Source organism: Buteo buteo, chromosome 10 (assembly GCF_964188355.1).
Source record: "Buteo buteo chromosome 10, bButBut1.hap1.1, whole genome shotgun sequence".
Taxonomy (NCBI): Eukaryota; Metazoa; Chordata; class Aves; order Accipitriformes; family Accipitridae; genus Buteo; species Buteo buteo.
Window position 1 is genome coordinate 18,679,286 of NC_134180.1, and position 20,211 is coordinate 18,699,496.

At 40.8% G+C, this 20,211-nt stretch overlaps 2 protein-coding genes across 7 annotated transcripts in view; one reads left to right on the forward strand and one right to left on the reverse strand.

The window, feature by feature from the left end:
• Positions 1-4,612, forward strand: part of GPSM2 (G protein signaling modulator 2) — a 30,505-nt gene extending 25,893 nt beyond the window's left edge. For 3 of the 4 annotated variants that reach the window (XM_075038828.1, XM_075038829.1, XM_075038830.1), the window contains 4 exons: positions 780-956; positions 1,748-1,910; positions 2,048-2,265; positions 3,982-4,612. In XM_075038828.1, the coding sequence (XP_074894929.1) occupies positions 780-956; positions 1,748-1,910; positions 2,048-2,265; positions 3,982-4,146 (723 nt within the window). In that variant the 3' untranslated portion in view covers positions 4,147-4,612. The remainder of the gene's footprint in view (positions 1-779; positions 957-1,747; positions 1,911-2,047; positions 2,266-3,981) is intronic. The other variant, XM_075038831.1, reaches the window with a different exon arrangement.
• On the reverse strand, positions 320-19,316 carry CLCC1 (chloride channel CLIC like 1). 3 transcript variants are annotated; one of them, XM_075038832.1, is made up of 12 exons: positions 19,187-19,316; positions 18,161-18,301; positions 16,388-16,483; positions 15,397-15,504; positions 14,223-14,444; positions 12,894-13,034; positions 11,078-11,171; positions 9,847-9,944; positions 9,612-9,758; positions 8,694-8,984; positions 7,910-8,156; positions 320-1,892 (listed from the first exon to the last, which is right to left on the reverse strand). In XM_075038832.1, the coding sequence occupies exons 2-11, from the start codon at positions 18,290-18,292 to the stop codon at positions 7,929-7,931; spliced, it is 1,557 nt and encodes a 518-aa protein (XP_074894933.1). In that variant the 5' UTR covers positions 18,293-18,301; positions 19,187-19,316; the 3' UTR covers positions 320-1,892; positions 7,910-7,928. The 3 variants fall into 3 exon arrangements, with proteins under 3 accessions (XP_074894933.1, XP_074894934.1, XP_074894935.1); XM_075038833.1 differs by lacking the exon at positions 19,187-19,316 and adding an exon at positions 18,718-19,154; XM_075038834.1 differs by lacking the exon at positions 19,187-19,316 and adding an exon at positions 18,501-18,654.
• Between the last annotated feature and the right edge of the window lie 895 nt (positions 19,317-20,211).

The following is a 20,211-nucleotide window of genomic DNA, read 5'->3' on the forward strand; positions in this document are numbered from 1 at the left end:
GGGTAGGCAGTGTTGCTGAAAGATTTGTGACTGTGTTTACAATTTCTGATGTTGCATCAAAAAAAAGGGGTTTTGATTCAGTTATTGTAAGAGTGCGTCAGTTGTAGATAAAGCTGTCGATTTTGTGGATAATTCTGTTTGTTTTAGAAGAGAATTTAGGGAAAATCTGTCAGGTTGATAAAGCTATCCATTCTGTTTTTCAGTGAAATGAAGTGGTTATTCCTGTTTGCTCTTGTGCTGGCATTCTTCTCCTTTTCAATCTTTACTGGGAATTTTGTGTGTATCAGGGACTTCATAGAAGGCTGGTTAAGTATCTGGATTTATATAAGGGTTTGTTTTGCTCTAATGTTTTGTAAAACTAGGGATTTTTAAATTTTTTTTTTCTTTCCAATTTTAAGAATGTCAGGTAGAAAATGCCACCTGCGTCTGCATTTTAGCATTCACATTAACTACATTTCCTGCACTTCAGTCAGCAAGGAAAACTTCAGTGTGTTTGAAAAGTATACTATTTGACCACATTTTAATCAACCAGGTGTCACACTACAGTTCAGTTATAAGACTTACCAGTAACAGTACTAACCTGTTTCAGGTAACAAGAGCTCAATAATCACAGGTCAAGTAATAGAACCAAAACTTAGGTTTTCACATCCTCATGCTTGCGCAAACTAAATAATGTAAAACCTGCTTCAATTTGGGGAGGAAGAGCAGCAGCAAATAAGATGTAACAGCATGGGTAATTAAAATCAGAAGGCTTAATTTCATGACTCTTGTTTTCTTAGGTTCAGAACTGGAACAGTGAGATTCTTGCTAAACAGAAACCACTGGTTGCCAAACCTTCAGCAAAACTGCATTTTGTAAATCGACTAAAAGGCAAAAAGTACAAAAATGGCACCGCTTCCAAAGTTTTGCAGGATGCCAGTAATTCTATTGATCACCGACTTCCAAACTCTCAGAGGGTAGGTTTGGCGAGCTGTGGAAATCATAGCCTTTATTAATCTTTGTCTGATCAAAATGATGGAAAACACATTCCTGCAGCTGTCTGTTTCAGCTTTCCTTGATTTAAATGCCGTGGCTCTGTAAAACAATGCAGAATCTGTCTCGCGGGTGGTGCCAGCTTTAAGCTTTTCCTAGTGCTGGAACATTCTTTTTTCCTGGTGGATTTTGTAAAGTTACAGCTCAGCTTGCACATACATTTTATTCCTAGTCTCTTCTAGACCCTGCTTCTCCAAACTTTAAAAAATCAAGTTTTTCCAATTCAGACAGTGGGAGATATTTTTGACATATTTTTTAGGTTATTGCACTCTTGGCAGATGTCAGGTAAAAATAAAAGAACTGAGTCATTTGATCTAGATGAGAGATGAGTGCTTTTGACCATAGACCTGAAGAGACAATGGAAACTGTTCCTTGCTGTTCTTGTTTTTTTTCTTTCATGGGCATTTGGGATTTTGGTGGATTCATGGCTGAGGAGTAGTAACTCCAGTTTTATTGATCAGAGTACTGTTTCTTTCTGTTTCAGAGAATGAAACATTTGTAATGTATTTTACCTTCCAAAAATGCTTGCCATATTATTAGTGTTTCCTCTTATAGTAAATACCTGTCTATAGATATGGATGACTAAATGAATTTTTTAAATGGATTTCAGATATGCAAATACCAAACATATTACTGGAATGAAACTGCGGTGCAGTTGTCCTAGTTTTAGGGGTATTTTGAACTCGAGAGTACCTAACTCTTCTCTCCTCTTCAGAAAAACAGTCGAGAGACTATGGCAGATGAAGGGTTCTTTGATCTGCTGAGTCGATTCCAGAGTAACAGGATGGATGATCAGAGATGCTACTTCCAGGAGAAGAACAGACTCTCAGCTGCTTCAGTGGCAACATCCTCTACTCCACCTAAAACAATGAGAAAATGTAATTTTTTTAAAAGTGAAATCTGTATCTGACTCTAGCTCCTGCCAAATAACTATTTTAAAAATGTATTTGTGTGCAAGACTTACTATAGAAAGGAATTTATTTCTAGGCTAACTTGTTTTCTTCCTCCTCCCCAGCCTTTTCTACTTCTGTAGTCTCACCCCACACAGATGAATTTCTGGACCTACTTGCTTGCTCACAGAGCCGCCGGCTAGATGACCAACGCGCTAGCTTTAGTAATCTTCCTGGACTTCGGCTTAATCAACACAACAGTCAGTCAGTCCTGGGTCACCTCATGGCAAGTAACAACAGAGAACTAGATGATGACTTCTTTGATATATTGATAAAATGCCAGGTATGTTTTTTTACAAAAATTCTTCAGATTCTGAGTCTTTGGGGATTTGATTTGTGCATCCTGTTACTTAGTTGCTTCAAGTACGCCACCTTGTTTATCATGTGTTTTAAGATACAAATCGATTTGGTTGATAAGGAAGAACAGAGAACAAAAAATCAGGATTTTTTTTTTTTTTTTACAATTTCTCTTTCGTGTTTTGACACCCCCCCCCCCCATTATCCAGTGTCCAGTAAGTGTAATTTTGGTATTTATACCATGTTAACCATTTAAAGTAACAAATGCTGAAAAAGTGAAGGAAAACAAGTGAGGCTATTAAAAGGAGTATGTAAAATGATTTTAAGAAAAAAGAAGTGTTTAGATCTGGCTTGTTAGGAGGGCATCTGATATACCAAGAATCCTAACTCATCAAATGAAAGAATTTAGTACCAGAGCTTCAGTGGTGATAGTAATCACCATTCCAATTATATGAAGTTTAAATAGTAGTTTGTAGCAATATACAAATGAAGTGTCTGATTGTCAATTAGAGCATGGTGTATATATACACCGGTTAGACCAAAAAGAATTTAATTAAAAAGACTTGGTGTTTTACCTGATGGGTTGATAACAATCTCAAAATACAAAATTCAGATACTGTGTTCTCCAAAGGTAAGTAAGTATGTTAGCTTGGGTGGGAAACAGCACCAGGAATTGAGTCTACAATGACAGTGTTCATCAACCTGATGAGATAGCATGCTGTTTTAGCAGCTTGTCTGTTTACTTCTTTGAGTCAAGTGAAGAATCTGGAGATTAGTATGATATATTTTCTATTATATTAATGCACGTTTCTGCACGTGCACTATATGTAGCAAATGTAACACAATGACTGACTGTGCTTATTGAGAAAGGAATGGAAAAATTTAATCCCCTCAGTTAATTAGGGCTGCTACTGCTTTAAACAAGCAGAAAAGGGTAGCTGACTTCTGAGAATTTTTGTCTCAAAGCTGGCTCTGTCTAAGGTCTGTCCTGCACTGGAAGCCCTGCTTTTCCTGAAGTGACCGTATTCCCCTCCAGCTAGCTCAGCTGAGAAATACTTGTTCCCAGCTCAAGCAAAGGCGCTACTGTCGATGGCTGCAGTCCACAGCCAGACCTGGTGTGATAGGCTGGTGCTTGCAAAAACTGACCAGGAGGGGATAGCTGTGTGAAAGGAGCACAGAAACTCTCTCAGAGGTGTTAGCCAACTGCTCTGTAACATCGTGAGTAAAATGTACCAGTCTTTTTTTCAGTTTGGAGGAAAACTTCCTCTCAATATTGCCTCTCCAAATCTGACACCAGTGTGGCCATTTTTTTACTCCCTGTACAAGGAAAGGAAGACAACCATATTTTCTGTTGGATGAGACTAGAACTACCATGTACTAATGCTAAAATTCTTATTCTGGACAAAGGACACTTAAATCTTATTCTGCAATATGAACAAGAACTAAATTGGGTTGGTTTTGGTTTTTTTTTTTTTTTCCAGATACAAGTGGTTTGGAGGAACCATTTTAGCTATAGTTGCACTCTTACCTTACTGATTTCATTTGAGAAGTTTAACCTGAAACAAAACTTACAAATTAAATCCTTGTAATACCTTTAAATCTGAAAACAAAGGCTTTTAGTAATTTTTCACTTACATTGTTAACTTATTTTATTATTTATATTCCTGTAAATATGCAGCTTTATTGCTTGGTCTGTCTGTAGGGGTCCAGACTGGATGATCAAAGATGTGCTCCTCCATCATCTGCAAAAGGACCAACTGTACCAGATGAGGATTTTTTCAGCCTGATTTTACGATCACAAGCTAAGAGAATGGATGAACAAAGAGTCCATTTGCCCTCGACTATAAAGGGACCAAATTCTAGCTGAAGAAAGAAACAGGCGTGTACTGTACAGTAGCATCTTAGGTATTATCTTTGTTTGCTCGAAAAACATACATGCCTTTTTACAGAAGACTGCATTTAATAGCTTTGTCCCCTTTCTAATAATTTTTTGTATAAATAGCAGCAGCATCACACTCGTGACCAGTAGTTAGAGTTGCCGCTGCTCTTTGCAGTTGGCAGCTGCTTTTAGCGGTGCCCGAGATACAAATTACTGTATCTCCCTCTTAACTGCCTCTAGTCTATGAACATTAATACACATTTTTTTCCCTGTGAAGGTATTCTCATTACTGATGTGTAGATTCTACCACTGTCTCCATCTCGCACAAGACCTAAACTTGTATGTTCTTTTTAAAGAAAACTTTTTTTTTCTGATTTGTACCTCCCTGGAAAAAGGTCCTGTCTTCTTTTGTACTTTTTATAAAAATTAAAAAAATAAAATAAAAAAAAATAAATAGTTTCAGTACTTAATCTGTCTTTGCAGAAACACAGTTTGGAAGAAACAAACATATTAAAAAAGATTTTTAAAAATCAAACCCTAATTTTAATTCTGTTTAATACAAAAAGAGTCTACTCAAAACATGCTGGGTTTTTTTGGTGATATTCAGGTAAGTGTTTCCTATACCAGAAGAAGAATTTTTTAAGAAGATATACTTGTTTTTAAGCAACAGCTGCCCATGCTGTTCTATAGATTGTGTGGTACATGTCCACCACCAATAGTAGTCCATGCACCAGGGAATCACAGGGTTGGTAGGTACTTGGCATGAACTACCACGGATGTCAGGTAATTCCTGCAGGAATTGAATTTAAAATGTTACAGTCAATGTATGTATGCTGCTTATTACTCGACCTCAACTACTTCTCTTGATAGGGATGTGCTATGCTGGGGTAGTTCTTGGGAACAACAGTTGTAACTTAACGTCTTCCCCTCAGTAGATACCTGTACTGAGGTTGTTCTTGGGAACCCTGAGGGCTGTATGTTTTTCAGTGTAGGTATCTTGAGTTAGAAGCCACCGATTTTAACACCAAACGTGGCAAGCTGTTCAGGTATTTGCAAATGATGTCATTTTTTAATTGACAACAAAAAATGTTTTTACAAATATGTTAACAGTAAAAAGAATCCCAAGGAGAATATCTATCCCTTAATGGGATGTAGCCACCAGAGATGAGGAAAAGGCTGAGGTACTTAATGCCTTCTTTGCCTCAGTCTTTAATAGTAAGTCCAGTTATCCTCAGGGTACTCCACCCCTTGAGCTGGAAGGTAAGGATGAAGAGCAGAACATACCTCCCTTAATCCAGGAGGAAATAGTTAGTGACCTGCTACGCCATCTGGACACTCACAGATCTATGGGACCTGATGGGATCCATCCAAGAGTACTGAGGGAAATGGCAGAGGTTCTTGCCAAGCCACTCTCTATCATCTATCAGCGATCCTGGTCAACAGGGGAGGTCCCAGAGGACTGGAGGCTTGCCAATGTGACTCCAATTTACAAGAAGGGTTGGAGGGAGGATCCGGGGAACTACGGGCCTGTCAGCCTGGCCTCGGTACCAGGGAAGATTATGGAACAGCGTGTCCTGAGAGCACTCACGTGGCAAGTCCAGGACAAGCAGGGGATCAGGCCCAGTCAGCATGGGTTTACGAAAGGCAGGTCCTGCTTGACCAACCTGATCTCCTTCTATGACCAGGTGACCTGCCTAGTGGATGAGGGAAAGGCTGTGGATGTTATCATCTGCCTTGATTTCAGCAAAGCCTTTGACACTGTCTCTCATGGCATACTCCTTGAGAAGCTGGCTGCTCATGGCTTAGACAAGTGTACTCTTCACTAGGTAAAAAACTGGCTGGCTGGACGAGCCCAGAGGGTTGTGGTGAATGGGGTGAAATCCAGTTGGTGGCAGGTCACAAGTGGTGTTCCCCAGGGCTCGGTGTTGGGCCCTGTTCAGTTTAATATCTTTATCGATGATTTGGATGAGGGGATCGAGTGCACCCTCAGCAAGTTTGCAGATGACACCAAGTTGGGAGGCAGGGTCCATCTGCTCGAGGGTAGGGAGGCTCTACAGAGGGATCTGGACAGGCTGGATCGATGGGCTGAGGCCAGTTGTATGAAGTTCAACAAGGCCAAGTGCTGGGTCTTGCACTTCAGTCGCAGCAACCCCATGCAGCGCTACAGGCTTGGGGAAGAGAGGCTGGAAAGCTGCCCGGCAGAGAAAGACCTGGGGGTGCTGGTTGACAGCCGGCTGGATATGAGCCAGCAGTGTGCCCAGGTGGCCAAGAAGGCCAACAGCATCCTGGCCTCTATCAGAAATAGTGTGGCCAGCAGGAGCAGGGAGGTGATTGTTCCCCTGTACTCAGCACTGGTGAGGCCGCACCTCGAGTGCTGTGTTCAGTTTTGGGCCCCTCACTACAGGAAAGACATTGAGGTGCTGGGGTGTGTCCAGAGAAGGGCAACCAAGCTGGTGAGGGGCCTGGAGCACAAGTCTTGTGAGGAGTGGCTGAGGGAGCTGGGGCTGTTCAGTCTAGAGAAGAGGAGGCTGAGGGGAGACCTTATTGCTCTCTACAACTACCTGAAGGGGGGTTGTAGTGAGGTGGGTGCTGGTCTCTTCTGTCAGGTGGCTGGAGATAGGACGAGAGGAAATGGCCTCAAGTTGAGGCAAGGGAGATTTAGGTTAGATACTAGGAAAAAATTTCTTTACTGAGAGGGTTGTCAGACATTGGAATAGGCTGCCCAGGGAAGTGGTGGAGTCACCATCCCTGGAGGTATTCAAAAAGTGCATAGACAAGGCACTTCAGGACATGGTTTAGTGGGCACGGTTGATGGTTGGACTCGATGATCTTGAAGGTCTTTTCCAACCTAAATGATTCTATGATTATGCCCCTAGAGAAGAATCTACAGTTAATTTTAGCTTCAGAGTAAAATGGCATTGTAGGAATAGTTAATTCAAACTATTTTACAGTTACTTGAAAGTTTTACAAACATTCTCTTGCAGCTTTTTTAGCACTGAAATTGAATCCTGCTGCAACTAAAACTGTCCTCCTTCTGCTTTTGCAGAGAAATGCCAGAATATTCTTCCAAAAACCATGTGCTACCATCAGTTTATTGTGCTGATCTTGGGTACTTTTACTTAGTGCTTCCTACTCCCCATTCGGCTTTAAATTGCCCTAAAAAAATCTGATACAACATCAGCTTCTCACTCCTCTACAAATTATTAAACTAGAAAACAATCATCAAGCTGTCCTAAAACTGAAGCTGACTAGCAGCAAACTGATTTTAGAGAGTGTAAAACAAAACATGATAGATGTCTCAGGACTATTTGAGCTGCGATTAGTCTTACGTGAATTACGTGAATATCAGAAACTTTCTTCAGGCTGTTTGGCAGTTAACTTATTAGGCTTATGTTTGCTAGATCACAGAGTAGCAGTGTTTTCCCCTCACTGAGTATCTAGTTTTACTCAAATAAAGTTTTACTCAAAACTTATTACACAAACTTGATTTCAAACAAGCAGCAACAGCCCACAAGCCTCTTTCCTTGGCCACTTAAATCCTGTATTATCTTACTTTACGTAACATATTTATTTCACATTCCAGAAGTAGTACGTACACTCAGTCTCTCAGCTTTTAAAACTCTACTTACCTTATGATTACTATCTGACCAAAGATGAGTTCCCATCAGCTTACTGATGCTTGATTTTCTACATTTGAGAACTAGAGCAGAACTAGCAAGTACATGACAAGCAAAGATTAGACAAAACTTACAGCAGAGCTTTGGGCTTCCTTAGTCTCCTTCCTCTGAGTCACATGAACTGCTCTTTTTCTTCTCTTCACGTGGTTCCACTGCAGAACTTTTCCCGTCTAGGTTTTTATTAGGATCACAGTTTTCTCCAGTCTCTCGCTCTGCTTTGCCTGTCTCCTGTTTCTGCTGCTCAAGTGCATGTTCTTCAGTAAGGTTTTCAGCTGTGATAGTTTCTAGTCTACAAACTTCTGACTCAGTGTGCAATCTATTCTGTAAAAATTAATAATAACCTATTAATCAAGCAATCCAAAGTGATGGCATCTATTGCTTCAGGTGCATCTCAGCTCAAGGGGCAGAACTCCCCCAAAGCATGACTGGTATCTTTTTCTCCTGGGAATCATGTAAATAAGCACCATCTAGAGTATAAGTCTATTTTTGATTTTCTATAGTTTACAGAAAAGTCAACACTGCTGCTTCTCCCTGCTTGTCCTCTGTGGGTAATCATTATGCCCAGGCTGACATAAGTATTGATCTCTCAAAACAGAAGTTATTTAAGTCTTTACTATAAAAGAAGAGTTTTAACTCAGTAGTGTCCTGTCACAATTAGCCATTGCACAGTATTTTTCCAGAACAAAACACACCCAAGATAGATACCTCTACTGAACTGTTCTATAGGGGAGCAGGTACTTCCTTAACTCCTCTCTCCCCAAGATTTAGTTTAAGCTTGTTGTTTAAACATGTTCTAGCAGATGACATTGAAATCTATTAAATTTAATCCCAGCTCAAAGAGCACCAGGACTAACATACACCAGGTTCAGGTTTGTGAGACTCTTCTACTTGCGTATCTGGCTCATGGCTTGTATGCACGATGTTAGGACTTCTGCCATTTCCTGGTCTCACAGGAGCATCTCCTCTGTCGTAAGGTCCTCCATAAACATAAGGAAGCTTCTGCAAATAATAGCCATCTGATTTACTCCCGTCATATTGCCCAAAGGCTATTTTCTCCTGTTGACTGTTGGGTGGAGGAAGACTTTTCTTCTGAGAAGATGTTAAGTATCTTAACACAGACACTGATGATCCTGCACCATAGCAGAAAGCCTGGGGGCGGGGAAGAAAGAAAAAAAAAAGAACAAAAAAAAGAACAAAATACCAAATATTTGCAGCCTACAGTTTTCACACAGAATTCGAAGTCACATAGCTGAAAAACACTGAAAGAAAAGCTCAGGTGTTCAGAATGGCTACAGTAAAATTCAAGCTTTCTACAGTCTGACCACACTGCAGGAACTGCCAGACTGGCTATAGTTCATCTTTGGTGCTACAATGAAGATGTTGAAGGCTCTAACTCAATGTTTCCATGTACAAAATGCCAATTATATGCATTGCTGTGTAATGACACAAAGAAGAAATGGGAACTAAGCTGCAATAAACTGTCACAGAGCCTAAGATTTTAAGCAGTTTAATGCTATTTTATCCCACTTGGGGAGTGGGGGAGAGATGTGGTTTAAATCCAAACTAACCTATTTTAATTGCTAAACCAACAGTACTACAAAGATTTTGTCAAGAAAAAATTCCCTGTCGAAGTAATTTCACCTGTGCTAAGAAATCTGTTCACTAGTACAAATAAGAAATAAATAATATAATAGATAATAATACTTAAATATAAGTAAGTTTAATATATAAAAAAACAAAACTGAGCTTTTAAATGTAAGATAAACGTATACAAACCAGGACAGCCAGAGCCATGATAATAAGCACTGGAACCTGCAGAATGAATGGTATCTCCTTCATTAGTGCTTTGATGAATTCACCAATACCTTGTCCTATGTGCTTCAAAGGCTCAGTTACAAAGTTGGTGAAAGTAATTGCCAATGCCTAGAAAAATACAAATAGACAAACAGTGTTGTTACTGATTACAAACATAAACATGAACAGTCTCTTTAGGCTTGACATATATATATACCTTTGTTGGTGGAACCAGCAAAACAGGATTTACTAGTAGAGTTTCATAGTACTTCTGACAGGGATCGTCCTGAAATGTCCATTTACTTCTGAGCCATTCTGTAGTCAAAGCAGAGACGTATTTTTACTACTTTTTAAAAACACATTTTATGACACAGTAGTAATACAGAAAGTAGCATTTCAATTATAGATGGAAAAGAACTCTTCTAGATATGGTTCAAAGCTCAGATTTATTTTTAACTGAGATGATTAGCTTGGCAGTGTAGTTTATCCAGTCATGGGGATGCTGGAAGGAACGGAAGGGAAGGCTGGAAAGAAAGAGAAGAAACTGAGGTTTTCCCATGTTTGGTCAAGAAGGTTCTCTTTATTAGATTAACTTAGTCCCTAGAAGCCTCAGAAGAGAAATAAGTCTCGTCTGTGGGAACTACTATCTAGCACATTTTGTCCACAGCTACTGAAATAGAGGTAATTGAGTGTTATTACTTATCTGCCAGGCTGCAAGTAGATAAAAAAATGTTTATTTTGCTTGCTAGATTTCAAGGGACTATTTTAGTTACAGGCAGAAAGTCTTACTCCTTAAGGGAAATTCTAAGTTATAAACAAGTAATTTATGATATCAGTGTTTCTGTAGTTTGATTTTAGTGCAGTCAGAACATAAACCATTGAAATTTGACATAAACAGAGCAATCACAGCCAATAAATTGTAAAGGGAAGACCATAACAAGCACTCATTAAGAGTTGTCATCATTAATTTACCTGCTATAGCACTGGATAACAAGTAACAGCTAACTAACAAATTCAGCTTTCTCTGTAAAATAAAACCACTGAGTAAGCAGTTACAGATCTAATTTCTGAAGTCCACTGTACTGTAGGCCTTGCAGAGAAAAAAAATAATAAAAAAAATTCTTTTTCTTGAATTCTGCCCTCCTATCTTCAGTAAATGGCACTGAATGGTACTGGGGAGGGCAGCTGGGGAAGCAGTCACAGAGTAAGTTATAAGGAAAAGAAGTAACACCATGACCTGCTCTAAGCACAGTTCTGTAATCAGCTCTCCTCCAAAGGCCTAGAAAAGGAAGTTTGGTGGACCAGAAAAATGGTAAAACCACATAATCATGTATTGCTGAAGAAAATTCAATGTGCTACTCATGAAGAAATAAGAGTATTCTTGGATACTATTACTGAGTATTTTGTGATCTTAAATACTATTACAAAACAACAAAACAAGTATTTACCAATAAGACTTTCTCCCCAGTCCAACTTCTCAGCACAGACGTTATCAAACTGCCCCATTTTTGCAATTTCTGCTTGATGCTGCGCAAAGGCCAGCTGCAGGAGAATAGGAATTACTTGTAAAACATAAGACAAGGTGGTGCTGGGAGCAGAACACCTACGTCCATGCAGCACTGCACCTGAGCTAATGACGTTTGCTCTTAGCAGGCTTGGGATAATTACCCAGGTAAATTTGTACTAAGAAAAGTTTGCTACTAAACAATTTAACAGAGTTAAATTCTCAGTACTTCCTGGGAATGGACAAAAACTACCAAGATGGCCACCTCTGAGTTGCTCTGCAAATAGAGTCTGAATTGCCAAAAGAGCGAACTCCAATATTCAAAGATACAAGTTCAGGGCACAAGTAATCTAATGAGATCTTGTTTCCTTAAAATGTTTCTGGATTAAAACCAGAGATGGCTCCCATGCAATTACTAATTAAAGCATCAGGACATTCTCTTTTATTTTTTAAATAATTCCCATGAACAAATACCTGTATTCATAATAATTTTGCCTTACGGTTTGCAACTGATAATTAAATAGAAAAAATTAAGTCAAATAATCTGTTGAAAAGCAGACTGACTCAGACTGAGTCCTCCGCATGGCAGTCCACTCATGTTCCAAGAGCCATCCTACTCTCTGGCACTGTGCTATTCCTGGCTCTGACAATTCTGATGACAAGATGCGAGGACCAAGATTCTGGGGTTGAGCTATGACCTAGGAGCATAAATTCCTCCTCATTAAAACCAATACCATTGTACAGTCAGCTACTGTATCACCATTAATGAAACATTTATCTCCAGTCTATCACACATTAAATACAGTTTCAGCCAGGAAATCTTTAGAAAGAAAAAACTCTCCCCACAATATATTTTCATAAGACTTTTCTACTGTCCTGGTTTTGGCTGGAATAGAGTTAATTTGCTTTCTAGTAGCTGGTATAGTGCTATGTTTTGGGTTCAGTATGAGAAGAATGTTGATAACACACTGATGTTTTCAGTGTAAACACTACTTAACAACTAAGTCAAGGCTTTTTCAGCTTCTCATGCCCAGCCAGCAAGAAGGCTGGAGGGGCACAGGGAATTGGGAGTGGACACAGCCAGGGCAGCTGACCCAAACTGGCCAAAGGGGTATTCCATACCATGTGATAGCATGCCCAGTATATAAACTGGGGGCAAGTTGGCCTGGGGGGGGATCGCTGCTTGGGAACTGGCTGGGCATTGATCAGCGAGTGGTGAGCAATTGCATTGTGCATCACTTGTTTTGTATGTTCCAATTTTTTTATTATTATTATTGTTGCCATTTTGTTATTATTATTATTATCATTATTAGTTTCTTCCTTTCTGTTCTATTAAAACTGTTCTTATCTTGACCCATGAGTTTTACCTTTTTCCTTCTGATTCTCTCCCCTATCCTGCTGGGTGGGGGGGAGTGAGTGAGCAGCTGCGTGGTGCCTCGTTGCTGGCTGGGGTTAAACCACGACATCTACCAAGCTGATTTAGAGAGTTCACATCTCCCTTGCCCATGCAGTGAAATCACAGCTCTACTGCTTTATGAATATTTAGCCTGCCTCTGCAGCCGGATAAAAGTTGGCAGGGTTTCTTTTGTTCTTTAAGCTAATACACCTGTCAACATGCAAAATAAAACATTCATCCCTTTATTTATTTTGCGGCCAAGTATTGCTTTATATAGACTAACTAAAGGAACTAAATAACCTTAACTCCCTCATAACTGTAAAATTTTAAGCCTAAAAGCCATTAAGATTTCAGAACAACTTACCTTATACAAGTAAAGCCAATTCCATGCAAAACTGATGAAAAAACTTATTAATAGAACACGTTTTAGCTGAACAAACCAATGAATATGTGTCCAGAGCTCTGTAGCTATTACAGTTACAATGCACACTAAGCACAAGAGTATCTGAAAAAGAAACAGGAAAAAATTATGATCCAGATTTGGAATTTTCCAAGCTTACTGCCAGTACACATGAAGGAAAACTTTTGTTTTTAATAGTGTCATTTACACAGAACAGTTGAGAGAATTTTTCCTTTCTTTCACAGCTTATCTCCAGCAGCACAAGGCAGAAAAGTTTTATGGTATTACTAGTAGTCATTCCTATCACAGCCTTATGTTGCAGTTGCTAATTTCTTTCTTGTGATGTTTAGTTATTTCTTCTTTACGATATTTATCACATTACCTACCATACTCTAAAACTGGTGTAATTCAGTGCTTGAGTAATACGTGCCTGGTATGAACCACAGAACTGCTGCTGTCAGCTCCTGCAGTTTGGTTAAGAGACAAAGTTACAGTCTGGCTAACAGCAGCAAGACTTCAGAGAAGCACTTCACAGTCTCTTTCCATCTGACAACCCCTAACAGCGAGGTTAACACTACTGACAGCTTGCTTTTTTCATTTCGCTTCCATGGACCCCCCTCAAAACCAGATAGGCTACTTTCAAGATCATGTCAGCATAAAATGTTAGCATATTCTGAATTGTAAAAATTTATTCAGAGAGCTTCAGCTAATGAGAAATCCTCAGCTTAGCACTTTGTAACTCCATTTTAGAGAATACGACATTTTCACATAGTCATGCTCTCCTTCTCTCAACACTATACATTTTTTTTTCCACAAAATTCACAAAACACTCTGACCTGTAAGACCTCAAATATACACTTGTCTCAGTATAAATATATTCCAACTCCTGCAGAAGCCAACAGCTTCAACATCTATTTGAGGAGACAAATCTGGAAAATTTATAATGCACAAATTGTCGGTTTAAGTGATAAGAAAGTACTAGAGTCTAATGAGTCATGCAACACATATATAAAAGACAGGAAGAGAAAAAAGAAAGCATACCAGAAAAAAACCCACAAATCTACAATAACAGAAGATGACCACAGAAATAAAAAACTTGAATTCTTACTTCAAGTTAATATATCGCCTCTACCTTCAGCATGAAACAAAAAGAGTGACTCACTGTTAAGTACAATGGAAAGAACTGCTTTACATGTGGAGTTACAATGGTAATATTCATTGACTAGATTTGCACAAAGAAACTGGAAAACCCAGCAATTAAAAAACAACAAAAAAACTTTCTTCTTCTCTTACCAGAAACATATTATATAGGTCAATTCCAAAAGTGTCTTCAAATCTCCAGTGCCAAGCTTTGTAATCATGGTGCTTAAAATTGATCAAAATATCACTAAGTGCATCATCCACGGCACCTGACTGCCAAGTTTCCTCATTGAGAAACCTGAGGATCTCCAAATATGTCTGTTTTGTAAGAATGATCTCAGCATCATAATGGACGTGGCCCATGTTTTCCTCAGGCTGAATTAAAAGCAAAGTGAAACAATGGTTAAAAGCTGCTTATTTGGAAATAGAAGTACACATGAAAAACTGTATCCCTAGGCAAAAACCTGATTATGCACCAGCACCTTTTTGAAGCAGACTGCAGGATGAAGACATGGGACAGGGAGCACACTATGATTCTATAACCTTTCTGTTCATTCTTCTAAACTATATAAAACACAAATTCAACTGGTTTGTACCCTTTCAGTTCTACAGCAATAATGAATTATCTCACCTGTTATTGAAATTTTAGAACCAGTTCTCATTAACAAGTAATAATTACGAATGCGCTATGTGTGCCCCAATCATGGCTGGGTAATACAGATAGAAGCTATTAAATACTGAAATAAGAAATTTTACATTACTAAGTATAATGTTCTTTGTTAGATATGAATTTTGCTTATTGCTAAAAATTTATTCCTCTACCTCTGAATAGAAAAAAAATTTATCCAAAGACAATATGATAAAGAAAGTAATAAGGTGATTCTTATATGCAAACTCTAATAAGCTACTATTCCTAGATGGTTAATGTGGTAGAGTCTTAAACAAAGGCCTAAAAGGTCTACCACAAACAAACAAACAAAATCTGGGTCTTTCAAGTTTAACAACCATTAACATGAACTGAACAGGATATTACTATAGATGCATCCCAGCAACAGATATTTAGATACATACTCTGAATTCACATCATCTTCCTTTCGATGCTGTACAGGTCAAATGGCAACTGTCTCTCCTGAGCAAATACTGCTAACTAACAGCAATACCAGATACGCATACTTCTGTCATTTTTTCCTTTGCAATTCAGTTCCCTTCATTTTAATTGAAATTTAAAATATGCCAGAATAATTAATCAATACTTGGTAACTGTGAAAAACACATAAAGTAGTAATATGAATTCTAAATAATTTTTAATGACTGTTCAAATACTCACAAGGCCAAGTTTTCCAGCTTCATTTAAAATCTTATTCAAGTATCGCTTAAAAATATAAAAGCTACGACTTTCACGTGATTTGGCATTCCTCTTCTCACAATCTGCAATCTGCAATGTAAAGACACTTTTACTCGATTCTTGCTGAAACCAGCTTGTTCGTAGGAGAAAAAAACCCTACCAACACATTAAACTCAGGATTAACAGAGACACATTTCTTTAATTTAGCAACAACCCTGTGATTAGTACACCAGATAAAAAGCCTATGCAGTTGCTGAAGATACTACTTTCCATGGGACTGGCCAGTCCTGTAGATTTCAGATCTGCTAATAATATGGTTTGAATACTAATCTTACTAAGTCTAGAAAAAACTAAAGATCTGGATCTCCTTAAATTTTAAGTTTACATCTAGGGGAAAATAAAAAAAAAAGGAACTGTAAAAAATACTAAGTGACTAAAACAACATTAAAATTACACATCCCAGTGGGTCTCCAAATGGCTGAGGGAAGCAAGAGCCCCAGTAGCTACACAAACATCACCGCATCCTCCTGAACTCAGAGGAAGCAGCAGCATAGGGGTCTTACAGCCACTCCTGAGAGCTGCAGCATTATACGTTATGGTCAGCCACAAACATGTTCTCTATGGCCACAACCCACCTCTTAAAATCCAACAGAACTGAACAACTTGAAAATGAAAGGTCAGGTTTCTTAGCTTTTGGCAGCATGGTCTAACATCAACACTATGTGTCGGTGACAACTGGACAGAAGCACATAGCTCCTATCAACTTCTGCTGCGCTAAGGGCAGAGCAGCAATTTGGAGTTGAGTTCCAACTAATTCCAGTCCCCCCTCTGAATAAAGAGGTTCCCCATACATAATGCATGGTCTCTCACAAATTATGTCAGCAATTCACCTGTTCTACACTGTCCAGAAAAGCATCATCTGAAAGCACAACCTATAAAAAGCTAGAAAATATTCTGAAGTTCCATAACAAACCTTCTGTTGCAAGGAATCTATTTCCCTGGAACAACTTGGTAAGATTTCAGTACTGACTGTATCCATAGTCTTATCCTCAGAGTCATGATAGTTTGCCTAAAATTACATAAGAAAAAGCACATATTTTTAGAATCAAAAAGTTTGATCAATATGCCATGTTACACTTCTGTAGTCAGATCACTTTAAAAGGAGCAAAGGAGCTAAAAGCTGAGTGTTGGTCTTCGCTGCTAATACTGTCTCAACGATACTCTAGCTGCCTCTCTGCTGTTATTTTCAAATCCAAACGGACAACTGCTTTAAGTAATCTAAATACATGCTGCCTTCAGAAGGTGAGGTCTTGCCCTGTCCTTCCCCACCTGCCCTTTCCCCTCCCCTGAGTGTTGGTGAGCCACCCAGTGCATCAGATTAGATAATTGGACTGGCTAAAAACTGACTCAGCAAGCAAAGGGGCAGTTTTCAGCCAGACAATTTTTCAGTCTAGCTGGCCATGCAGCCAGCCAGACCGAAAGTAAACACAAAACCCCATTCTGGGTTGCATGCCTTGCCTTTTGTGTTCCCTCTTCACTCTGAAACATCCCATTTTTTCTGTTAATTGCTCAGACTTAGTTTTAGCAGTGCTGCTTCAACACAACCAGGTATGCACATTGAGGCAAGTCTCCAAAAGGACATGTAACATCACACGAATCGGTGAACTCATGCTGATACAAAGTTTGTTTTTGAGGACTCAGGTGGCCCACACAGCCTACCTACCTAAAATCTCTCAGGGCAGAACAGAAAAGAAATCCTGAAAAGATGGATTAATCCAAAGCAGTCATTTTTTTTCCTATAAGATGCAGTTCTGTTTTTGTGGGAGAAAACAGTAAAACTCCTAGCTAATAACTATCAAGTGGGCTTGGGGCAGGTGGAGGCTGAGGAGAAGCTCTGTAGAGAGAGAATGCTCTGAGCATTAAAAAGGCATTATTCAAGACTGAAAAACCAAACTTGATAGCTGAAAAATAACAAAAATCAAGGGTGCCCGTACAACAAACCACAGTTTACACTGCCATGTGCGCACATACGTACTGGATAAACAATATGCATCTCACAGTATGTGTAGAGTCCACCTCTCAAACAAGACAAACGAGATGATTTACCTTGTTAAAATTAGCTATTCCTATTTCACATTCTCCTCAATGTTCATGAATTATTAACAGTACAGCACTCAATCCCTATTCTGATCTTCCTTCTGGAAACTGATGCCCAGCATTACAAAACATCACTGACTTCCATAATACTCTCACACAATAAATGGGGTTTATTCCCTAGTAATAACTAGGGAATTCAGTAATTCAAGTAAAATATAATCATTAACTCTTAATTCCCCCAACTTTTATCAGCTAGGAACTTAATTTTCAAGATATTTAACACTATACTTGAGAAGCAAAAGCTGCTTAACCCAGTACTTCTCAGAGAAGAAACTTGTGGAGCCACCACCTCTGGTAAGACAAAAAGCATGGTTCCTGTGACCTGATCAGTGTGCAACAGAAACTTGTCAGTAAAAGGCTCTGAGCTAATTATCTACATTAGCATAGATTGCTATTTTTTTCCTTGCAATTTTAACAATGAACACACAACACTCTTCTGGGTATAGACTTAGATGTAACCTTGTAAGACCTTAAAAAGACCGTAATTCTATCGTTTTCTAATGTCATGATTAAAGGGCAATCCTTAACAGTGTATGGCTGAAGGACTGTTTGGGAGACACACGTATTCATGCACCCTTTCTTTTTCTACCTTGTAAGGTCTTCTCATTGTTCCTGATGCAGCATCGTAATTGAGCATATCCGTGGGGTCAATCCATTCATCATTTTGAACTTTACCACTCCCTATCAGCACAACTGCACACAATACCAAAGCACACAGCATCCTGTATCACTAAATAGAACAAGAAATTCAGATATTTAGTTCAGGATGTAACATGCTGTACAAAAAACCTGAAACAATCTTACAATATGAAGAAAATATTCTCTGATGTTGTTTAAAAACTCTGTCCCCACTAAGCAGGTTAAACTTCACTGTTGTAATTTTTTTTTTTTTTCCAGAGAAGACACTGGCAAGAACATGCAACAATTACACTGTATTATGTGACCGGATCAACAGAGCCGGCTGCAGTCACCAGCAGGTGTAGCGCAGAGTTCAGCATTGCTAAATACGATAAAACAGTGCGGAACTCCTCCAGGCCTCGAGACGAAGGTCCAGCACCATTCCCACTACGCAAATTCCCCCAGCAAGTCTTGCAGAGACCGGAGGACGTTCCCGCCCGGCGCGGGCGGCAGCCCCGCCGTGCTCACCTCACTGCCGCCCCGACAGGCCCGAGCCCGCCCGCCCCGCTTCCCTCCGGCCGCAGCCGCTGCTCTGCCCCGAGCCGGAGCCACCCCGCCGCCCCGGCCGACGACGACAGAGGCCGTAGGCTGCAAGCGCTGAAACGGTTGCGGAGCGGAAAACCCCGTCTAGTACGTCTCCTCCTTCGCTTTCGCCTTGTTTAGCTCGAACACTAAGGCCACGGTCGGGGAGAACGCGCAGCCTTCCACCCCTTCCCGCTCCCGCCACTCCTCCTCGTCAGTTCACCGCGACGAGCGCCCTAAGGCCCGGACGACGCGCAGGCCGCGCCCCGACAACGGGGCTCCAGTCAGCGGCCCCGCACCGGCGCCCGGCCCCGCGCCAGCGGCGGGCCCCGCCGCCGCCCTCGGCGAGGCCCCGCAGCCGAGCGCCGGGCCGCAGCCCACCCTCCAGCTCCTACCCGCCGCCCCCCCCCGGTACCTGAAGTCTCGTCCCGTTTACGCGGCCCACATCGCCTCGCAGCCGCGCAGGGGCCCGCACTACTCCCTGCCCCTTACGCCTGCGTTCCCGGCGCCGCCGCCGGTCCCTCCCCAGGCCCGGCACCGCCCCGACGCCCGGGGGAAGCCGCTCTCGCCGCCGAGGGGCCACGGAGAAGCGGCGGCTGCAGCTCCGCTTCGGCCCTGAGGCGGCGGGAGGCGCCGGCCTCCCCGAGGCTGCCTCAGCCCCGCCGTTCCTGCGGGCGGGCGGGGTCGGCCGGCCGGCCGCGGCTCTCGCCGGCTGCAAAGCCCCACAGGCAGGGCAAGCAGCGACCGTAGGAGGAAGCAGCCAGGAGAATAATTAACGTCTAAAGGAGTAGCAGGGTGAGGAACGCAACCACTGAAAGCAGGGAGGACAGAGCTGTGGAGCGGAGGCAACACCACAGCTAACATTCCCTCCCCGGCCTGGAGCGGTGAGTTGGCCAAACCCCGCACACAGGCCAGAGAAGCAGCAGCAGCATTTCCCCTAATGCCTGTACGTGGATTTATCTTTTTTTTCTATTTTTGTTGACAGCTCCAGACAGACATAGAGGAAGAAGAGTACCCTTTCATAAACACAAGGAAGAGGGGGGAGGTCGTACATAGGAACAACTCAGAGGCGCTAGAGGCTGGGACATAAGACAACAGATGTAAAACTAGACCCTCTTTGTAAAGACACAAGCTGTAATAAAATTAATTTAATGAAATTACTATTTAAAGAGGTGTAGTGCTCATTGAAAAGTAATCTGCCAGCTTTGACCATAGATGGACAAGTGGAGGAACAGAATAGTTAGAAGCTGTACTTTCCTCCATAGCAGCATTAGGACCTTAACCTATGTGTCCAATTCAGAAAAAAGAAACAGATTTTCAGCTCTGAGCCACTGTATTATTTTACTTACCGCGCTGCGAAGTCAGATACATGGAAGTAGTATCAAAGATCTAAAGTCTTTTATACTTCTAGGCATACAACAGGTTTTGACATATGATTTA